We start from the raw sequence: 24,300 nt of genomic DNA, 5'->3' as shown, positions 1-24,300 counted from the left end.
ATTCCATAGTCTTGTGATATCAAAAGCATATACCAAATTCATCTTCATATCACTATAATCACTAGGTGAAGGAAGAGTATAGAGACTATCTCTACCTCCAGCCCATCCTCTCTGACAATGTGGTATAATGGAAAGAACACTGGACTTATAGCCAGACAACCTGGATTCTAGTCCTAGCTTTTGCCACTTACTAGCTGTAAAAGTTTGGGTAGATCACCCTTAGGACCTATTTCCTTATTTATAAAAATGGACCCCCTCTGCCTCTTCTCTCAGCAGCAGACCTCAATTTATACTTTATTGAGAAAACAGAGACCATCAATTGTGAGCCTTCTCTTCTTCTCCACATCAGATGTCCTCATCCTCAAAACCTTTACTTTTCCTGTCACTCCCTCACACTATTATTCTTTATTTCATCTTTCATAGACAAATTCCTAGAAAAAGTCATTTGCATTTGTTACATCCACTTCCCTACCTACTACTCACTTCTCAACTCTTGTAAGCTAGTAACTTACTGTGATACTGAACCTGCTCCTTTCAAGCCTTTCTTAACTGCTACATTTGATGACCCTTTGTCAATACTCATTGAAGCTTTTGCCATTTTTGGTCACCATCTGCTCCAGGATACTCTCTATTTCCTTGGTTTTCATGACACTGTTCTCTTCCTGGTTTTACTCCTACATGTATACATCAGCAACTATCTTCTGACCCCTATACATGGGCGTAACCCAAGGGTTCTACATTTTAAATGAACTGGCAAATTAGCTGTTCACAGAACTTGGCATAGTCTCCATACCTACAATTCACTTCTTCCTCACCTCTCTGCCTCTTAGAATTCCTAGTTTCATTTGAGGCTCAGCTCAGGAGCCAATTCCTGAAAAAGATTTTCCTGATTTTCACTACCCACCAGTAACTTTTCTCTCACTCTTTCCCTTTTTCTCCCTTCTTTTTTCTCTCCTTTCTTTCATTTTCTTCTTCTTCCTCCTCCTCCTTCCCCTCTCTCTCTCTCTCTCTCTCTCTCTCTCTCTCTCTCTCTCTCTCTTTATTCACAAAGACTCAGATAAAACCTTATTGCACTGGCTGCTCTAAAAGGAGAATGTAAGCTCCTAGAGGGGTATAGGCATTTTTTTTGCATTTGAATGCCTAGAGCCTTTTGTTTATGTGCTTTGTGAATATTAGGTGCTTATTAAATGTTGTTGAATATATGCATGAATTCCCTTCTAGCCCTAATTATCAGAATATGGGATAATCAAAATTTTATAAATGATAAAAATATAAATTGAAGTCAATATTTTCAATTTCTTCCCTCACTAAACTTTTTACTGGAAAGGTCAAGAATGGCTAGCAGGTGAATTCTTAAGCAAAGGACAGAAGCTACTTTAAGAAGATAAGATTGTTACTTTCAATTACATGAAACCGAAAAGTTTTTATATAAACAAAATTAACTCAAATAGGATAAGAAAGGAAGCAGTTGATTATGAAAGTATCTTTGAATCAAATATTTCTGAAATGAGTCTGATAGAGAACATATATAGAGAATTTATGACTATGTAACACAAAAAGCCATTCTCCACTCAACAAGTGGGAAATTATATGAGTAAGGCATTTTTAGCAGAAGAAAAAAACTTATTAACAGCCATATGTAATACTACTAATTACTAATCACAAATCACTAATAAAAAGAGAAATGAAAATCAAAACAACTCAAGGTTTCATTTTCTACCCAACCAACTGGTAAAAGATGACTAAATATAACACATTCAATGTTTGGGCAAAGATGAAAAATTTTATAAAATAACACAAAGGAGATCACAGAATGAAATTTAGAAGGTGACATAGACAAGCAGGATAGTTTTATTACTATCATGGTAAATTTGTAAGAATTGAATGAAAGAAGTTTAAGGTCTCATATGTGATCATTTTTTAAAACGAAAGTGCTACACAAGAAATAAAATGATACACTAATGTACCGGTGCAGAACTGAAAAGTGATTTAACCATTCTGGATAGTCATTTGGAATCATGAGAATAAATGTCTATACAGAGATCTCACTGCCAGGCATAATGCTTCCAGCGATTAAAGATAAAGAGTACTTTTTATAGCAGCAAAGAATTAAATAATACAAAGTCAATGCCCACCAACTGAAGGCTGGCTTAAACAAGTTGTGGTACATGAGCATTATAGAATGTTTTTGTTCTATAAGAAACAATGAGTATGAAGAATATGGGGAAGTTTGGGGAGACTCATGAACTGATTCAAAGAGAAGCAGAGGCCAGGGGAATGAAATACACACTGTTTGCAACAATATAAGGGGAAAGTACAACAACTGAAAACTGAATGTGAAATCATCATGGTGGACCCCAAAGAACTTCTATGTGAATGTACCTCTTTCCTTTATTTAAAGAGAGTTACGGGGATTATGCATGTAGAATACTGCTGAACTGATGTTTTCCCTTTTGTTATAATAGAAATGACTTTTGGGGAGGGAAGGGGTAAGGAAAAAATTGGAAAATGTAAGTGATGTAAAAAATTTTAAAAATTAATATTTTAAAAAGCAACCAAAATAACAATTAAATGAAAAAAGAAACCAAGAATATCTAAAATGACTACCTTGAATTTTTGTTCCACTAATTTCTCATCCATGTTTTAGAGGTACATTTCACAATAAAATGGTTAAAATTCAGCCAATTGCAGAAAGGAAAAGGAATACCAAATTAATTCACAAAATAATGTACCCTGAAAACCACGTTATCTCCATTTTTAAAAAAGAAAACCTAGAGCTAAGACAAAGGGGCAAACAATTACCCCAGATCATTCTGTTGATAAGCAGCAGAATGGAGAATAAAATTATTCAGTTAGACCACTAGAAATCTTGGACTATATTTCCCTTTTTATCACTAGCAATGGGAGAAAAAGAAAAACTGAAAATTTAATAATGTTACTTTTTACACCTCAAATTAATTACCTCAGAAAATTACTAAGCATTAGAAGGGAACATAATGTTCAGATTTGCTGTCTACTTTAATCTCAGTCAATGGCAAACTGCAACAAATGAATTGTAAGCAAATTCATCAACATTTGGGAAAATCACTGCTCAGAAAATGGAAGAAACCCAATTGTCAAATAGATTGAGAGGGTAAATTTTTTATGGACACATTTTTCAGATAAACTTTTATGGTCCACTAAAATAACACATTACATTTTTGGTCTTTATTTTTTGTGTTCTTGGATTATGGATCAGCGGTGTGAATTAATGTATGTAATTTGTGGGGTCTAGGGCTTCTGTCCCCCACTAAGCATGTTAGTTTAGCACAGGGTATTTCAGGCTCCCAGAAAAGTCTACTGTCTGAGGCCTCGACAGATTTAATCCTTAGAGGTTTATGCTCAGCACCACTTTCAGAAATTAAAGGAAACCTCCAGGGTTTTCCAGTTTCACTCCCCACTATCCTCACCTAACCCAGCATCACAAAGTTTCTTCCACAAACGCAGGATGCCACCGCAATTCAAAGCAAGACACAAAGATTTCCCTCCAACAGCCAAGTTTGCTGTTTCCTTCCTAACCCCCAGCCTTGGCAGAAGCTCAGTAGCTGGCCTGGCCTTCCTGTTTCTGCCAGATGCTAAGTAATCATGCATGGAAAAGAAAACAACATTGAAGGTGTCAACTAAATGCAGTCAGAGCTGGATACTACCTTGGGCAAACTCTATCCTTAAAGAAAGAACATGGGGAAACTTAACGTTATTATTCCAAAAAAATGTCCAAAGCACTTTTACATTTGCAAGTCTTAGAATGACTTTTCAGAGACATTCCTCTCAATAGCCCTCTGAGAAAAATGAATATGAGTTTTAGCTTCAGTTTACAAGTCTGTGAAAATACGGGGAGGTAAGTGACTTTGTTGAAGCTGGGTAGTTTAGTGATAAAGTTGGATGTAGAATTTGCAGAGCTGAAACTGATAATTATTCAAAACCCTCATACAATTATTTAAAACCTTCATACAATTTCTGGAAATACTTTTCAAAGGTTACTTCCATTCCTACATGCCTATGAAAAATGATGTTTTCTTACCCTGAAATTTATCAGCGAATCCAACAAATACCAGAGGTGTCAAAAGATTCAAAAACTTTAATTTTTATAATTTTAGTATAATTTCATCTATGCAAATGTAAATTAAATACAAATAATTATAAATTTCTAGCATTTATATAGTTCCTACTATGTACCAGGTACTGTGCTAAGGGCTTTACAAATATTATCTCATTTGATCTTGACAACAACCCTAAGAGGAAGGTGCTATTATTATCCTAATTTTATGGCTGAGTAAACTGAGGCAGACAGAGGTTAAGGGACATGCTCAAGGTTATACAGCTAGTAAGTATCTGAGGCTAGAGTTAAACTCAAGTCTTCCTGACTCCAGGTCCAATGTTTCAGTCACTGAATTATTTTAATTATAAGCAGATATTATAATTTTACTTTGAAATAAAAATTTTCATCCTACTAGTTCTAGTACATGCAAATGCACCGTCCATTGATGCAGCTTGGACTGCAGAGTCAAGACACTGGCTATAAAAAGATTAAAAAGCAACATAGTCCCTGTTCTCTAAAAGCTTGTATCCTATTATGCTCTTAATTTTGCCCTAGAATCCTTTGCCTGCTCTAACTTTCAAATCATATCCATCTTACCGATATTTAATCCTAGCTAACCTTCACCGTCTGCTTTCTCGACATCTTAGCTCCCAGGATAGATAGAAAGGGCTGCAACATTATGCTATAGACTCTACTACAAATTCATTCCGGGCAGTCTATGCTGGCTCCTTCCTGATGCTCAGCAAGTCTTTTATTCAGCTCTAATCAGCCCTTTATTACATTCCATAGGAGAGATGTTCAGAACTTTTCCATTCTCCTTAAACCCTTAACACTTATCTCTCTTACTTTTATGCTGATGGTCTCATGCATTTTACTAAGAAAATTGAGGATAATCGAGGTGAATTCCTTCAAATCTCTCTCATTATGCCTCAAAACCTCTCAGTATCTTTAACTCTATTGTACTCCTTCCCTCTTATCTCGGAAGACGCAGCTTACCTGTCCAAGGTTAACCTCTCCATCTGCCTCGTCTGGGGCCTTCCATTCCCTCCCTCTGGCAACTTCAAACCTCTCCTTTTCTACTCTCTCTTTTTTCCTGTACAACATATTGCATATAACATAGACAGATAGATAATATAGATACTGGGTACCAAGATGCTAGTTGTAATAAATTATTGACAAATCTTGTAACCCCCTGCCAACAACAGAAAACAAACAAAAACATTCCCAATGCTTTCCTTAGCCACTTCCACATCTTCTGGTTTCTATGAAACAAATCCGTGACCTTTGTGAGTATCTATCCTCATCTCTCTTACTACTTCATTTACAGCTGTTGTTCACTGTTCAGTCATTTTCAGTTGGGCCTGACTCTTTGTGACCCCATTTTGGAGTTTTCTCGGCAAAGATACTGGAGTGGCAGCTTGTTTTACAGATGAGGAAACTGAGGCAAACAGGGCTAAGTGACTTACCCAGGGTCACAGAGCTAGTGTCTGAGGCCAGATTTGAACTCAGGAAGATGAGTCTTCCTGATTCCAGGCCCAGCGCTCTAACACTGTACCACCCACCTGCCCTTATTTCCAGCTAGTCCCCTTTTTCCTTTGTCCCCTTAAAGTGGAATTTCTCCAAAGTTCTGTCGTCAGCTTTCTTTTTTTCTCTCTTTACGCTCTCTTCTGCTGGTTGCTCTTCCAGATTACCACTCTCCCCATCCCACCTCCATCTTATATAAATTTGAAAGTTTACTCAAGAGCTAAAAGTGCTAAGAGTCCAAAGGAGGTGTTCACTTGTGGTTGGGGTGGTAGGTGGGACCTGAGAAGGTTTCATAAAGGAGGAAGCATTTGAGCTGGGGTTTAAAAAACAGGAGGAGGCTTTCAACTGGTAGAGATTCAGACTGGTTGGCATGTGGTGGGGAAGGGTATTACAGCAAATAGCACTTTCCAAGAATTAAAAATGGCAGTAAAAAAAGCAAGAAAGTAAAAGAGCTCTTCATGGAGTGGCAAAAAGTCCTAAGTGTCTGGTCAGGGCACATAATGGAAAATAATGCAGGATAAGTCTGGAAATGTAGGTTGGAATTGGAATGTAGGAGGCCTAGAATGCCAGGTGAATGAGTCTGGGGTTTCTGTTGCAGGTAATGGGAATCCACTGAAAGTTTTTGGGCAGGGAAGTGATGTGATTGGAGTGGTACATTAGGAAGACTAAAGTGGGGTGGGGACAGTAAAACAGACTGAAGTGGAGATAGACCACAGGTTGTGAGACTAATTGGGATGCTATTCACATGGCCTAGATGAAAGGCCTGACCTAGGGTAGGGCAGCTAGGTAGCAATAGTGGATACAGCACTGGGCCTGGAGTCAGAAAGACTCATCTTCATGAGTTCAAATCTGGCCTCAGACACTTACTAGCTCTGTGACCCTGGACAAGTCATTTAACTCTTGTTTGCCTCAGCTCCTCATCTGCAAAATGAGCTGGAAAGTAAATAGTGAACTACTCCAGTATCTTTGCCCAGAAAAGCCCTAATGGGTTGACCAAGAGTCAGACATGACCGAAAAATGGATGAATGAAAAGGAGAGGTAAGGTACTATAATTGGTTAGATATTTTGAAGACATAGTTGATTAGATATCTCAGGACAGGAAAGAGAAGTCAAAGATAACTCTAAGGTATTGATCTTGGGTGACTGAGAGATTAGTGCCACCATTAACAGAAATAAAGAGGTCAAGAGGAAAGGCAGTGTTTGGGGAAAAGCTCAGTTTTGAGCACATTAAGCTTGAAGAGTTGGCAGGACATTTGGAAACCAGTTGGAAATTCATTTATGGAATTCAGGAAAGAAATAGGGACTGGAGACTGACATAAATGTCAACTACATAGAGATGACTGATGAAGCAATGGTTAGGAAGGAAATAAGCATTTATTAGGTACCTCTTATGTGCCAGGCACTGTGTTAATAAGCACTTTACAAATACTATCTCATTTTATCCTTGCAACAAGCCAAGGAGGCAAGTGATGACATTATCTTCAACTTGCAGTAGAGGAAACTGAGGAAGACAGAGGTTAGGTGACTTGGCCGTGGTCATTCAGCTTAAAAGTATCTGAGGTTGGATGTGAACTCGGGTATTCCTGACTTCAGGACCAGTACTGCCACCTAGCTGCCTCTGTGGGAAAAGCTGCATAATGCCTTCTACTTAGTAGGACCTTAAAATGCTGAGTTCCAAGGTGTAGGGGACTCTAATCCTGTTTAAATCCTATGTGATATAATAAGAACTGAAAAACAGTATAGACAAATGATGTATTTGTACTCACTCCATGAGGAGGAGGTGTTTTTCATAGCATACAGAAAGTACAATGTAAGCATTCTGAAATCCATCTCATCTGGGGAAAATGACATAGTTGAGGTTGGGAGGGGCTGTCAGACCATGCTTATAAAGGACAATGGTGCTTTGTTTGCGAACATCTGAGAAGGCAGTTTATTACTGAAAGAGATGAGCTTCTGCCAACAACTCAAGTTTTGCTACTTTGGCAAGGACTCATGCGAACTTCACTGGGACAAAGAACAGAAATGAATAGTAGCTGAGATTTGCAAATTCCATTGACCTGGACAGAGTCTGATGTAGTAATGGGGACCTTTTCCTGAAAGGAACTGATAGCCAGTGGGCCAAGGACACTAGTAGGGAGTAAGAACACTGGGCTTTTGTCACTTTTAAGAGAGAATCTGCACTTCCGGTGGCACAGATAAACTGTGGACAAGGCTCTGCACAGACCTTCCACAATGAAATTCATGGATTTAAGTATTAAGAAAATATGATGAATTACATCAATTCATTTCACTAAAGAGGTGGTTCAATCCACTGAAGCATGCCAGTAAAGTATGGTTTTGAAGCTCATAATAAAAGCTGGTGTGTGGCACTCACTGCTCTACATTCCCTTACTGTCAGCTATTCAAAAACATTTCGTAAGTGTGAATGAAATGATTTAGTTTGTGTTCAGTGGCCCACCTGACTAGTATTTACTCTTCCTTTCTCCTACCTCTAAAGCTTCTTTCTTCCTTTTGCTGACAAGCTGACCAGCACATATAAAAACCTTAGCCACTGAGATAAATGGAAAATATAATGAGATTGGTCTTTTCGGCCACCCTCATGACAATGAAACCTCTGCTCTGAAGCCTTCTTTAGTCTCCTCAGCTGGAAATTTCCCCCTTGACTGATCCAATACCAAGATCTTATGCACAATATTTTCTTTTTTCCATATTAGTCATGTTGTGAAGGAAAAAACAAAAAAAACACAATAAAAATTAAAACACAAAAAAGTATGCTTTGATCTGCATTCAGATTCCATCATTTCTATCTCTTGAGGTGGATAGAATTTTTCATCATAAGTCTGTTGGAATAGTCTTGGATTATTGTATTACTCATAATAGCTAAGTCATTCACAGTTGATTATTTTTACAATCTTGCTGTTACTATGTATAATGATCTGGTTCTGTTCACTTCACTTTGTATCAGTTCATTTATGTCTTTCCAGGTTTTTCTGAAATTAATACGCTCATTATTTCTTGTAGCACAATAGTATTCTACCACAGTCATATACCACAACTTGTTCAGCCATTACCCAATTAATGCATCCCTTCAATTTCTAATTCTTATGCACAATATTTTCATTGCAACTCATTCATACCATTGCATTCTGGGAAATTCTTGTCTATAAATTCCATGGTGGGTCTCCCAAACTCCTTGAGGTCCTTCATCTGTCAATATGCACAAATTCAGATGATTCATCTGCTATCTTTCCATTTCATTAAATGACCAGCCTAATTCCTTTTTTAGTCACATGGTTGATGGTACATTGCTTGCCACTTCTTTCACGTCAAGTTAATTTTGGCCACCTAGGTTCAAAGCCTAGGACTTTTTACTCACTCATGCCTCCCCCTTCATAGTCATCCTGATCCATATCTGGCCACTGGACCCAGATGGCTCTGGAGGAGAAAGTGAGGCTGGTGACCTTGCACAGCCCTCCCTCACTCAAATCCAATTCAGTTGCAAGTCATCATCATCTCCCTGATGTCATGGTCTTCCTTGAGGATGAAAGACAAACCACAACCTCTTTCATATACAATAAGATACAAAGGTTTGCCTAGTCTACCTCCGCAAAAGCCCTTCTATCCATCCCTTTTCATTTACACTACCATATTCAGACATTAATCTCCATTTGACTAGACTACTGCAGTAGTCCAGATGTCTCTCTAAATTCAACCTCTCCCTCTGTTCCATCTTCCACAGAGCTGCTGAATTGATATTCGTGAAAGCACAGGGCTGACCACATCACTCCCCTCACTTCAATAGCATCTATTCCTCTAAAATAAAATCTAAACTCTACTGGCACTTGAAATTCCTCATAACTTAACTCCAACCTATCCTTCCAGGCTGATTGTACATTACTCCCTCTCCCTAGTATATTCTCTGTGTTACAGGCACACTGGTCAACTTGCTGTTCCCAGTGTTCTAAGAAACGATGAACGTGATGAAAAAAAGAGAAGCATGGTAAGACTTATATGAACTGATAAAGTGAAGTAAGCAGAACCAAGAAAGCAACATGCACAATGACAGAAACAACGTAAACAGAGAGAACAATGAAAATTTTAAAAGGAATGTTATGAAATATACATGACTGTTTAGTCCAGATGGGGAAAGTAAGAACGTACCTGCCTCCCTTTGCTGAACAGATGAAGGACTATAGGTAGGGAACTCATAAACTATCATACTTAGTTGATGTGCTGCTTAGTCTTGCTAAACGAATTTTTTTCCTCTTTTTATTCTTTGTTATAAGGGATGGCTCTCTGGAGGGATTAGAGGGGAGAGATAGATTTGGAAATAAAGGTGATATAAAATAAGAAGATAGCAATACAAATGCTGATTGAATTGAATGATTAATACTCTGCAACTTACTCCCAACCATGTATCTCTTTACTATCCTTTGGGTCACTTAAACTATACTCAGGTCCTTACAAAATCACACACTCTCACTCTCTCTCTCTCTCTCTCTCTCTCTCTCTCTCTCTCTCTCTCTCTCTCAACAGGATCAAAAAATACTGTACTTATTCTGTGACCCTTACTTACTAAAATCCTGAGCTCCTGATTTGAAAGGGACTAAAAAGAAAATGGCCCTGCTTCTTACATGAAATTCCATTCTGTAGATAGGAGAGGATTCCTCACTTGACTTACAGTCCTGTGACTGTCAGTCTACCCACACCTTCTTGTTCTCACATTCCACTCTCCCTCTCCATATTGCAGAAGGTAGGATTGCTTGATTTCATGAACTCTCCATCCCAGTCAAACTGGTCTATTAGTTGTGCACTATATTCAGTGTTTCCTCTTCCGCCTCTGTGCCTTTGCACAGTCTGTTCCCCCATGACTGTAATGAATGCCCTCTGGTATATCTCCTTCCTTAGTGCCTTGCACAGTACTCTGCACATAGGAGATTTTTACTGGTTGTTTTTCTTCCCCTCCCAGACTGATACTTTTGGCATGGTAAACTAGGACATCTTCTGCTTAATTCTTACCCAGTCCTTAGTCATTGAATGGGCATTGCCTCAGACAAACTGAGATCTGGGAAAGACCTTAATTTAAAAAGGCCAAGGTCATCCACTGAATCCTGGGCCATTGCCAATTATCTTGATTCTTGTCTTATCACTGGACTTTGATGACTCTGAAGGACAGAGTGAGGCTATTGACTTTGTGCAGCTCTGACTTACTTAAACCCAATTCGCTTGCAAGTCAAGACACCACCCTCATGATGCCATTGGCTCTCTTCAAGAATGAAGGATGGTCAACAACAAGAATGCCTTCCTCATGCCTGTATCTTACAATCTATAGCTTCCTTCAAGGCTAAAAATTTTAAAAGCCTTGGGCAAGAAAATAAAGGTAAAAGGGGCACTGACTTTTCCTCACTACTACTTATTGAAGGCAAGGTATTGCAAAAAGAAAAAGTTGGTTTGTGAAGTATACAACTGACTGAGAAGGTAGTGCTTGAATGGGATTTGGATTTCTGGATCACGGCATGAAATATTGGGAGATACATTCCTGGCCAGGGATGTAGTATGCATAAATATAAATGGCTGCTAAGAATATGTTTGCTAGGTGTCTTGATGATCTAATCAAAAGGGCTTTAAGCTAAAAGGGATGAGGGAGGAAGAAAACTGCCAATATTTCCCCCAGCTAGATACCCTAAGGAATACCTAAGATGAAGGAAGAAGAAGAACATTCGGTGCAAGCAGCTTATTGTACTATCAAGAGTACAGATTCTGGACCCAGAGGATGTACATTCAAATCTTATCTCTATTGATTACTATTTTTAGGACTCTGGGGAAGTGACTTTATTATGGGGGTCTCAGTTTCCTTATCTGTAAAATGAGAAGTTAGACTAGATAGCTCTAGATAGGTTCCTTTCAATTATAAGTTTATGATCTTACAATCCTAGGAGAAGCTAGTAGGAGACAAAAGTCTAAGAAGGGAGTTTGTGGTAAAATCCATGATCATAAATGTCTGTATGTCTGGGATGGATAACTTATCAGTATCCAAAGTGATCTGGAAAGGTTAGCCTTGGGCTGAATGTAAGAGGATGCACATCAATATGTACAAATTCAACTGCAGGACTTTGGAAACAAAGCCTAAGTTGCCACAAACATTTGAATTGTGATATACATGTGTATAGAGAAAAAGGGAAGAGTAAAGAAGTTATATTTTAGTTATCATCTGTGAGAATGCAAAAAACAAACAAAAAACCCCATTCTTTTTAGTTTAGAGGCACCTGCTACTGCTAATTCTTTTTCTTTTTTTCTAACCAAAACCACTTCAATTCATCTCTTAGGTAGACATTTTTGCTGTTGTTGTTGTTCAGTTGTGTTCAACTCTTTGGGACCCCATTTAGGATTTTCTTGGCAGAGATACCGGAGTAGTTTGCCATTTTCTTCTCCAGCTCATTTTACAGATGGGGCTTGCCCAAGTTCACACAGCGAGCAAATGTCTGAAGCTAGATTTGAACTCAGGAAGTGGAATGTTCCTGACTCCAAGCCAAACACTTTATCCACTACTATCACCTCACTGCCCAACTGATTCGTCTCTTAGATAGAAATACAATGTCCCAATAGTCTTAGGGTCAGTTTGAGCTTCCATACCTAAACTATTAAAATTACCTTGTGGCAATGACTGCCATCTAGTGACCGAACTTGAATTAACTACTAGGAAAAGTACAGCAATTAAATTTAAGGGCTGAAACTCTGAAGACAGTGTCTGTCATTCCGATAATTTCACAAATGCTTATACTCTGATACACTGGATAATTTGGAATGCTTCCGGAAAACCTCTGCATTCGTGAAGCTCTGAATCTCTCCTAAAAGAGTTAATTCCTTTCCTAATATTTTCCCCACTTTACCATAGTAGCATCTGAAGTTTCAGAAGCAGTCATTTTTACACAGGTCTAGGGTGAGATGTTCCCTGGAAGTCACAAAAAGCAATTTTTGAAAACAAATTTGCTTCACTAGTTAGAGAAATATCAGACAAAGAAATATTTATTATCTAGGTTTAAATATTGCCAGCTGATTAAAGGTTATTTAGGTTGCTAGAGTTAGGAGACTTGGCTTAATTTTCCTGCTTTCTACTTGCTAACTATGTGACATTCGGCATTAGACATTTCACCGCTTTACAAATAAAATCCATTTCCTCATTGCCAATAGGGGGACAACAATTTGTTGTCTGTGCTACCTTAGAGGGCTACTGTTTCCTTATTTGTAAAATAGGATAACAGGAGCATCTACCTCCCAGCGTTGCTTTGAAGATAAAATGAGATCATGTTTGCAAAGCACTCTGCAAATGTCAAAGGGTTACAGAAATACTATCATTATTAGCCATTATTGTGGAGAGGAAATTACTTTGTAAACCTTACAGTGTTGTGTGGTAATAATAATAACAGCTGAAATTTTACGATATGAAATTTTACAGTGCATAAATTTTACAGATGCATAAAGTTGCATAAAGATACATAAAGTACTTCATACACATTTTCTCTTATGACCCTCACGACCATCTTGTAAATCATGGGCTACAGGGAGAGATTAAAATGTTTCCATAAAAAATGTCTGTCTTTTAAGTTCAACCTGCATTAACCTTTTTAAAAGTCTACCCAATTAACAAAACAATAAATCAAACACTGATTTGTAGCATTTGCCGATGTGTAAACACTCACACTGAATATTTAACAATAGGCTCTCCAAAGTCAAGTTTGAGCTGGCTTAGCATAGTCTTGACTATAGATCTATTTTATGGAAGAAACTGAGGCTACAGATGGTAAGTAACTTGTCCCATAGTCAAACAGCTAAGAGTCAAGAGCCAGAATCAAATCTAGGATTTTCTTGACTCCCAAAGCAGGTATGAATGGGTCTGCTAGTTAATACTGTTACTGTGGTCTAGTCTTCAAGACAGAGCTGGGTTAAAGAAAATTCTAATAATATATTCCTTTTTATTTTCTATATCCAATTACATTCAATTTCCAGAGTAAAAGGCTGTTAACCTAATCTGAAGACCAAATGATACTTACAGGGGTCTGAAAGCAGCAGAATAACTGGGTAAGGAAGGGGTGATTTCGGGCTAGGGCCAGGATCCTTTTCTCTGTCATTGTGCACTCTACATCATCATCCTGGAGGATCACATCCTTCTTCAACACTTTCACAGCATAGAGATTGCCAGTCTCTTTTATTCTGGCAAGCATCACCTATTGCAAAAAAAAAAATCAGGAACGTTAGGGAACACACATTGTGGGTATATCTGGGGGGAAAAGTGAGGCCTGGTGCTGGATTTTGATTTGGATTTGGGTTTGAATCTTGGCTCTGCCACTTTTTCCCTGTGTGCTGTGGGGCAAGACACTTAGCCCACTCCAGGTCTCAGTTTCCCAAAGTGTAAAATGAGGGGGTTAGAAAGATGATTTCTAAGGTCCCTTTGAGCTCTAAATCTATGGTTCTATGATCATACAAACACCATTCAATACAATCACCAATCATTTATTAATTTGAGACAAAAACTAACCTTCCCAAAACTGCCCTTTCCCAACATTCGGATGAACTCAAAATCTTCAATACCGAGTCGGTTAGATGAGGATACACCAATACCATTGCCTTCTTTTATACTTTCCTTTCCTTGTCGCTTCAGGGGTGACCTGGAAATTAGCTTCTGCAAGAGAAAGGAGCAAAACGGTTACTCAGAAATCTCAAAGGAAGTATATGTTGTTCTGATCTCAAAAGAGGTAATAGTCTCAGATAGCTCACCTTCTTTAACTGGCAAGATCTCTTCTAGGAGAGGCATCATCTACATCCCAATAAAACATTCATAAAGGGACTGCTTCAGTCTGATATATGGCCATATTCCCCCATACAAAGCTCCATCAACACTAGCTCCTGATTTGTGGCAATTTACCATCATTTCTGGTGGAATCATTTTTAAGTCTGCACCTCTGGCTTTTAGTTTGCATGTAAAGTTAAGTGTAAAGAAGGGAACAGTGTGCCATGGAAGGCATCAGAAGACCTAAATTCTTGTCCAGTTCTGTCACTAACTACTCTTTCCTGACATCACTCTCCTCTGTTACTAGACTTCTTGAAGCCAGGGATTTTGACCTGTTGAAATTTTGTTTATGCTCCAAGACACTACAGAGTTCACAGTACTCTGAACAATAGGAGCATTTAATAATATTTTGTAATTTAAGAAGTATCAAAGGACTATAAATGAAGTAGATGAAATAGATGATTGGGAACGGCTAAACAAGATATGGTTCATGAATGTAATGGGGATATTACTGTGCCATAAAAATGATGACTACAGAAAAGCATGGGAAGTCATATAAACCAATATAAAGTCAAGGAAACAAAATTAAGGAAGCAATAGAAACAATGATTGAGAAAAAAAAACAACCCAGGAGGTAAATAATTAAAACTAAACTGCTAATGACCAAGCATGTCCCCAAAGAAGAAAAATGAGAAGCCATCTCTTCTATCTTTGAAGTTCTGGGGAGCTATTTTTCATTTTAAATTCAATTTTAATCACTCAATTTAAAATGTTTGTTAAAAAGGACTACTGGGGGGTAGGAGAGAAGAGGCTACATTGGGAAATGTAAGTGATGTAAAGACAAAAGCTATGAATAACAATCATTTGTTGAATGAATAAATATTGAAGTGAAATCCTCATCCTTCAAAGTGATCTAGCAGAGGCTAGATGTTCATATGTCAAAGATATTGTTGAAGGGATTTCTGCACTGGTTGAGATATTAGACTAGATGATCTCTGAGATCCCTTCCGGATCTAGGTTTCTATAATTTCTTGGAAACTGTGTATGGCAGCAATATAAGGCGTCAGGCCTTATATTCAGCACAGTCATTAGATTTCAAGAGTGCCACCTGCTGGCCATTTCCTAGCAGAGCAGCCTTTACACTTGCACTAAGGATTTCAAGATCTGAGAACTCTGTGGCCATAGATAAATAGAGAATGTGTTCAACCAAACATGGCTAATCCCACCCAGCTCACACAGTTTTCTTCTAATACAATTACAGTTATTACCTTCCCATCCCACCCCCACCCCCACCCCCCATAATAAGAAGCTACTTGGAAGGCAAAGCAATTTGTAGATTTTTAGGTTTTTCGTACTTATCACATTTATAATAGTGAATCTACCACATGGCAGATTAAAAACTTAAAATGTCTATGGTTTTTGACCCTTTTAGCCAATGAAATCTATTTTAGCACTTTAAAGAAGGGGTGGCAATTTGCCCTCTGTGCATTGGACCAGAAATTCAGATGGCCAAAAAGCATTTTTAACTACTCTCTCCCAACAGAACCCTGACTAGAAATCTTTTTTAAATATTAAAATTATCAACTCCTATTTCATTTTCTGGTCAGAGAAGGAGGTGGTGATGCTGGTCATGGTGGGGATGGGGATACAAGAACAGAATTCAAAGTTTCATAGAAGTCTTGAAGTTTCTAACAGCATTTTCTTTGATCCTCTATTTGGCCAGGCTCTTTTTATTTAAATTTAAATTATTTTTTTTTTATTTAAATTTAAAAGATAAATGTTTTAATGATTTTCCTTTTAAAAATCACTATCATTTCCTAATGACTGCACTGCACTACAGAACAAGTTCCATGTACCAAAATATAATACAATAAAACCAATCAACACATTGGCCATGTCTGAAAATGTAGGCTTCATTATATGTGTATTATATTATTATAATATATATTTATAATATACAGGGTGTTCCTAAAGTCTGGACACATAGGCAAAAATGCATATTTTCAAGAAATAAAATGAATGAAATTTTCAACATTTTATTTAATTGGAACATTAACAAATAACATTTTCAATAGGATTTCCATCATTTGTGATGCAAAGGTTGATGCTCTTCGCAAGATTCACGTGAACTCGATGCAATAACCCCACATTGCCTACGTGTCCAGACTTTAGGGACACCCTGTAGTATATATAATACATATGTATATATAATAAATATGTATATGTATGTATAATACATATGCATATGTAATACATATGTAGATGCATACATATATTACATATATATGCTTCTATAACCCACCATCCCTCTGAGATGAAGGTAGTATGCTTCCCCATATTAACATTTACCTGCAGATCCCTACCCAGACTCCTGAGGAAAGAAATAGTATATTCTTCTCCTCTGAAACCTATTCTGTCTGCCCCAGGCAAGTTGGGAGAGTGAGCCCAAAGGGTGTACAAGATCAACAAATTTGAAAGCTGTTTGGAAGGAGGGCGGGGAAAGTGAAGGAGAGAGAAGTATTGAGGATGAGGACAAGGTACCAAGATCTATTATGGAACCCCATCTCCATATTTTTCATAAGAACTTCATGAAAGACTTTATCAAATGCCTTAGGCAAATCAATTCCCAAATAGTTCACAGGATATTTTGGTTATAGATTAGGTTTAAAATATTTTCTTGATACTTATTTTTAGTATATAATAAAATGTTTTGTGCGTTTATCTTGTATCTTCCACTTCTTCCAATCTCATTCACTGTTTTCTTTTTTATAAATTTGGTTGAGGCTATTGAAATTTTTTTTAGGTATAACCATGTTTTGACTCCTTCATTTATAAGGTTAATCTCTTCAATATCTTTTTTCTCTGTCGTAATTCCACAGAAGTGGAAGAAGTGTGCACTTTTTTGAAACTTGAAGAATGAGTTTCTACATTTATCCTGGTTTAATTTCATCTCATTGAGCTTGGCTCCTATTTCTAGCCTAGCAAAAGCCTAGCAAAAATTCTGCCATCCATCCATTATGTTCACTAACCCTTCCTTGCTTTGAATCATCTGAAAAATTTATAACCATGCTTTTTATGTTTTCATCCAAGATGTTACAAAAAATGCTGAATAGGATAAGGCCAAGGGCAGATTCAGATAGCATCCAGAGGAAACCTATTCCAGGCTGGTAGTGATAGAAAACAACAAAAACAAAAATAAATTAATTGCAGTGTAGTTCAACTAGATATGAATTTATTTAGCTATAGTGTCATCTAGCACACATTTTTACCATCTTGTTCACAAAGATATCAAGAGGTATTGCAATATATTTTGCTGAGATCTAGATTATGCCATATCCCTGCATCCCCCTGATTAGATCTAAGGACTATTTTTTTTAAAATGAGGTTAGTTTGGCATTACTTTTCCTTTGAGAATTCCCACTGACTCCTGGTAGTCACTACTTTTTCTATCTCCTTACCAACCATCTAATGAATAATCTGTCCTAGAATGTTGCCTTGTACTGATGTCAAGTTCATTGGACTCTAGCCTCCTAAGCCACCATTTCCACTCTTGAAAAATGAGGTGATTGCCTATCTCAAAGTACCTGTCCATGATTTTCCAAAGATTGATGACAGTGGCTCCATTAACACATCTGTAGAATAGCAGTGGGGAAGGTACAAAAAGGTGGGAGTCATTTGAGCTCTGCCGTACTAGTTTTGTGACCTTAACTTCTTCTAAGTCTTAGTTACATCAGATATAAAATGTTGACAATAATACCTGACCTACCTACCTCACAGAGTTATTATGTGGATCAAATGGGTTAATGGAAGTAAAATTCTTTGGTAACCTGTAAAGCATTGTATAAATGTCAGATATTAGGAGGAAGAGGAGAGCAAAGATTTTAATACTCTCGATATAATTTTTCTAAGCCTAGAAAATTGAATTTAAAAGAGCTAGGTAATCTCTCACTATCATCCCCTTTATCTCAGGTTTCAATTCTTTTGGGTGTAACTTGGGCTAGTCAGATAGCCCCTATCTGCTTCCAGCAGACTACCTGTGTTTGGGCTTGTCAAAGGTGACAAACTTCCTGGCTGCTTCTAGCCATGGGATAACTCTACACACTGAAAGGTCTTGGCATTTTGGCATGATGTGGCAAAACCTACATGGTCCCTCTCTCCTCCTCTTGTCATGAGGGCAGGGTGCCACATCAATTAGAAAATACAATTTCAGCATCTATTACAACTCTGCCACGTGGTGAGTATTCTGCCTTAAAGTCCCCATTAGTATGTGGTAAGGGAGTGGGTGGGCTCTTGTACATGTTTCTCAAACCTTAGTTCATATCTCCTGGGCATATTCTATTCTTTTGTATTGATTCTAATTGGTCTTTTGGCTACAAGTCACTCTCCATTCCAGTCTGTCCTCAACATAGCTGCCAAAGTGATTTTCCTGAAGTGCAGATCTGATTATATCATCCTTCTGTTTAATAATCTCCACTAGCTTCCTCTTTGTTATCTCTAGGATCAAATATAACCATCTCTGTTTGGCATTTAAAACTGCTTACAACCTTGCATCCTCCTGTCTTTCTAGTTTTCTTATTTATAATTCTCCTCAATGTACTCCACAATCGTCTAGCCATTCATCACACAAAACTCTCTACCTCTTCCCTCTCACCATTGCGCTGGCTGTCCCTTATGTCTGGAATGCAGTCCCTATCTTTCTTTAGAAACCCATGACAATACGGCAGATGATACCACTGCTCTGTGATGCCCTTGACATGACTACTGCTACTCTCTTAACCCTCTACAGCCCCCTGCAATCATAAGCCAGAAAGGCTGTCATAGCAACTCACATTTACAAGGGATCGCAGAACTGAGATGTACAAGGAAGCTTAGGATTTATCTAGTCCAATGTTCTTATTTGACAGAAGAAGAGACTGGGGCCTACAGAAGGGCCCTTGCCCAGTGCTGCTAGATGGTACAATAGATAGACCACTGGTCTGGGAGTCTGGAAGACTTGGGTTCCAATGCTGCCTTAGACACATACTAGCCATGTAACCATGGGCAAATCACTTCGCCCTCTGTGAACCTTAGTTTCCCTATCTATAAAGTGGGGTTAATAATAATAGTACTTACCTCACAGAATTGTTATGAGGATAACCTATCAGAGGATAGGTTATAAACTCTGATATGTATATATGCATACATACATATAACATGAGGATAACAAATCAGAAAGTATATGTAAAACACAAAAAACTTTTTGTAAACCTTAAAGTGCTATATAAAAGCTAGCTGTGGTTGCTTTTGTTGTTATGGCTGCCCAAGATAACACAGAGTAAATTGTAATGATAGATCACAGCCAAATTGTAATGATAGAATTTGGCTTTTCTTCAGAGGCAGCTAGGTGGCGCAGTAGATAGATCTCTGGGCCTGGAGTCAAAAAGATCTGAGTTTAAATTTGGATTCAGACACTTAGCTGTGGGTGCTTGGACAAAGTCACTTAACCTCTGTTTGCCTCAGTTTCCTCAAATGTAAATGGGAATCATAATCCCACTTACCTCCCAGGGTTGTTGTGAGGATCAAATGAAATAATATTTATGAAGTGCTTGACACGGTGCCTTGCTCATAGTAGGCGCTTAATTAATACTCACTTCTTTCCACAGTAAGACCCCCTCCCCTGCCCCATAGCAAGTCCTCACTGACATATTGAAAAAAGCTCCCCCAAGTCACCTAATCCAAACTGCCTGCCCCCACCAAAAAAGAAAACAAAAAAGCTCCATGTGGCATGAATCAAAGAACTTTAAAGATATCACAGACCTAAGAGATCATCTAAGCCATCAGTGTCCAGATAATGAAACTGAGGCCCAGAAAGGTAAAAAGATTTCCCCAAGGTCACACAGCAAGTCAAGGATAGCACGGAGCCTAAAACTCCTCCCAGTGCCGAGCTTGATGCCATTTCAACTACACCCTGATTGATTCTTCTCTTTATTTCTAGATCCATAAGGCACTATTAGTACATGCTTTAACTGCAAATTAATACAACTAGGCAGACAGACCAATCCCTGACTAATGGTAAGAAGTTTGTTTACAGAGTGAAATGCTCTTAAAAGAAAGCAATAAATCCACTGCATCTGCCCAGGTCAGCTTTGAATGAGAAGAGTAAGCTTTTAAGAGACAAGGACTCCGACTCATGCTTCCCACATTTATACAGCCCATAAAGGTAACACATGAAAGAAAGCAAAATCTCACCGAAGCTGGAGAAATATTTCCGGGCTGAAGGCCCATTCCTGCCAAGGTCTTTGCTAACTCCACTGCATTCACCCCACAGTTAGGCGCCACGTTGGCTTGGCATCTTTTATGTACATTCATTTTACAGACTGTGGAAAGAAGAACAAGATCCATGTTTATTTTTAAAAAAAGAGAATGTGTATGTCTGAGAAACAGCTTTCTTGGTCTAATGGACTGAGATAGGGTCCACATATCCTGTAATAGATATATCCTCCTGGAAGAAACTAGAACTGTTATTAGGGTCACCTTAATGCCACTTAGGTGTTCTGAACAGAGAGAGAACATTAAGAGCATTGCATAATAATACATTTAATATAGCTATTTTTCTCTGTGATAATGATGTCACATATTTACCCAAACTACATGATATATATTTATATATGTCATACTAATTTATATTTATATTATATATATATATATATTATATACACACATCACAGTGATCCTTTTGGCTCAAAAAAATTTTGTTGGGGACAGGGGATGAAGATCTATGGGTAACTCCCATTGTGGAAACTCCCTCTACCAATGCAGATCAGTAACTCATCTGGAACTTAGCATCTTAGAAAGTTGCCTGGGACACTGAGATATTAGTTTTCTTCCCTGTTTTCACCCAGCTAGTATGTGTGAGAGGCTACACTTGAGCCCACACCTTCCTAACTCTCTTTCCACTAAATGAGATGATCATAAAATGCTTAGTACAGTCCTTTGGCACATAGTAGGCACTATATAAATGCTAGCTATTGCTGTTGTTGTCAGCCTCTCTGTGACTCTGAAATAAAGACCTAAAAGTTCACAGCATGAAATAATTTTAGGTCAATTAAATAAAAAGAAACGGAACCATGTTAACTAACTCTATTTCTCTCGTCAGTGAAATAAAAGGCCTAATATCATGCTGAATGGACACAGTGGAAACATCTCTGGCAGCAAACCTCTGAATAACGATACCTGCTGTTTCTGAGTATTGTTGAGGCTAGAAAGACGCGCTATACAATAGTCAGGGCATCCTGTGGGGTTGTGGTTCTCAGGCTGTGGTTCCATACTGTTCCACAGAAATAATCAAGGGGTTTTTTTTCCCCTAAACGTCTTTTCTTTTTTAAGGTCAGCGCTGTTTTGTTCTAGTTTCATGCAAAGTTAAAATAATCTAAGAGCCAAAAAAGGTAGCAAAGCGATAATAGATGCAATGTTACCAATAAAAGTGTTTCACTTCTCATCTTAGGCTGTCTGGTAAATGGAGACTCAGAGGATCACAGATAGAGAGCTTAGCTTGGTGCAACAGCTAGCTGAGGTTTCCAATAGGCTAAGGTTGCCATATTGTGTAGTACAGGAAGAAATTATTAAATGGTGTCCTAGTAGGCTGGAAAGTTCTTTTTAAAAAATGAGCCACTTAGTGGTAGACTAGATGACCTCTGCAGTCCTTCTGAGAAGGAAGATTTTCTGCCTTTCTTTTTTTAGCTCTCTTCTCATTTAAAAAAATCTAGGCAGTTTAACAATTCCTAACCTCATTAAGATCTCTACTTTCTGCCCTCTTTCCTTTGCCTCTTACTCATGGATTCACAGGCAGTGAGGGTGGTACAGCGCATAGAATGCTGGGCCTGGAGTCAGAAGACCTGAGTTCCAATCTTAATTCAGACACTTACTAGCTATGTAACCCTGGGTACATCATTTTACCTCTATTTGCCTAAGTTTCCTCAACTGTAAAGTGAAGATAATAATAGCACCTACCTTGGAGGGTTATTGTGAAAATAAAATAGGATTGGTAAAGTCTTCAGCACAGTGTCTGGTGCACAGTAGGTGCCACGTAAATGTGAGTTATTATTATTATTATTACTGATTTTTCAGCTTTGTCCTTAAGTAGATTAAGATAGGTTGGTACATTCCATGCCTGTCAAACTGTAAAGGCAACTCTTTATGGGTGATTACTCATGACAAACAACCCCTAAATTACTGGCTGTGGAAAAGCTGTATCACCCATCTGACAGAGCACGATGGCTCTGCTCCCACCTTACTAAAACCCTTTTTACAGAAAGGGCTCTCAAATTTTCCTAACCTATTATAGCAGTAGGAGCTCTCCCATTTGCCCCTAGAGGACTAGGGCTGCCTCAGAGCAATTTCCCTTACAAATATACAGCTGAGGAAGGACATGGTCAAAGTCCTGTATTAGTACAAACAGTGGGAACCAAACATAGCCAGAGTACATAAGATGCTTGAGGGCAGGGGAGAGGAAGGGAGGAAGGGAGGAAGGAAGGAAGGAAGGAAGGAAGGAAGGAAGGAAGGAAGGAAGGAATGAAGAAGGAGAAGGAGAGGGAGAGAGAGAGGGGGATGGGGAGGGGGAGGGGGAGGCAGGGGGGGAGAGAGAGAGAGAAAGAGAGAGGAGGGGGGAGAGATGGGGGAGAGGGAGAGAGAGAGAGGGAGAGGGAGAGAGGGGAGGGGAGAGACGGGGGAGAGGGAGAGAGAGGGAGAGGGAGAGAGGCGGGGGAGAGACGGGGGAGAGGGAGAGAGAGAGAGAGAGGGAGAGAGTGATATGGACACAATACAATTGTGGGTTAGCAAGCATAGGAAAGGAAATATGCTGGGTTACCACATGGCTCTGCCTACCCCATTCTTCAGAAGCTCAGTTCAACAACTGAGCAGTTTAGAGCTCCTAACGGCAGTGGTGGAATCACCTATAAGTGACCACTATACTTCCAGTCTGGGTGAGAGGGGGAGACTCAATCTTTGAAAAACAAAACATTTACAAAGAAACCCCACCCAAAACACTGACCTATTTTTTCTTCAAATTCATTCCTGTCTATCCCTGGTGATAGCAACTACAGCTATTAACCTACTATTCTCTATAAGTCTATGCAATACCCAAGTTTCTCTCCCATCTATTAATGTGCTCTTACTCCCAACTACCACCAGCTATTACTCTCCTCCAAATAACTCATTAAAATCTTTTCCAACATTTGACTTAATGTCTTAAGGTTATTTCTTCAATACAATTTTGCATTTTCCAGATGTTATTAAGACATATTATAAACATGGCTGGTACGCCATAATCAATACCAGTTGATATGAATACAAGGCCCACTAAAAAGTTCTTAGTTTTGCACAATATCTAAAACTAATCATGAGAGCCAAGCTTGGATTTCTTTGCAATCCCAAGAGCTCATAGCTTGAAATGATAAAAAAAAAATGTAAATAACATCTCTCACTTTTACACTGCAGTCCTTGTCTCATTATTCCCCAAAGCAAGGAGCCACAGTGATCGCAGAAGGTGGGCACTTTGTAGTTGTGAACACTGAATTTGTGGGGAATGTTGATTCCAAATCTCTGTTCAGAATTCTGCAAGAAATAAAAGACACAACAGGAGATGTGATTTCGCTAAACATTAAAGTGAACATTTGTTTAAAAAATAACAGGCTGGGGCAGCTAGGTGGCGCAGTGAGTAGAGCACCGGCCCTGGAGTCAGGAGGACCTGAGTTCAAATCCGGCCTCAGACACTTGACACATGTACTAGCTGTGTGACCTTGGGCAAGTCACTTAACCCCAATTGCCCTGCCAAAAAGCAAAAAAAAACAAAACAAAAAAAAAATAACAGGCTATTCCCTGCCCTCTTGCATATCAGTTATGACAATGCCACCCGGACATAACAGATCCTTGT

General features: G+C 38.5%; 1 protein-coding gene across 1 annotated transcript in view; it reads right to left on the bottom strand.

The window, feature by feature from the left end:
• Window positions 1-24,300, bottom strand: part of PRKCH (protein kinase C eta) — a 285,052-nt gene that overhangs the window by 109,093 nt on the left and 151,659 nt on the right. Inside the window, exons 6-9 of the mRNA XM_036736401.1 lie at window positions 23,852-23,981; window positions 20,619-20,746; window positions 14,139-14,282; window positions 13,654-13,827 (exon numbers count right to left, since the gene is read on the bottom strand). Of these exons, the coding sequence (XP_036592296.1) occupies window positions 13,654-13,827; window positions 14,139-14,282; window positions 20,619-20,746; window positions 23,852-23,981 (576 nt within the window). The remainder of the gene's footprint in view (window positions 1-13,653; window positions 13,828-14,138; window positions 14,283-20,618; window positions 20,747-23,851; window positions 23,982-24,300) is intronic.

Source organism: Trichosurus vulpecula, chromosome 8, assembly GCF_011100635.1.
Source record: "Trichosurus vulpecula isolate mTriVul1 chromosome 8, mTriVul1.pri, whole genome shotgun sequence".
Classification (NCBI taxonomy): Eukaryota; Metazoa; Chordata; class Mammalia; order Diprotodontia; family Phalangeridae; genus Trichosurus; species Trichosurus vulpecula.
The sequence above is the reverse complement of the archived record's forward strand: the minus strand, read 5'-3'. Positions and strand labels throughout refer to the sequence as shown.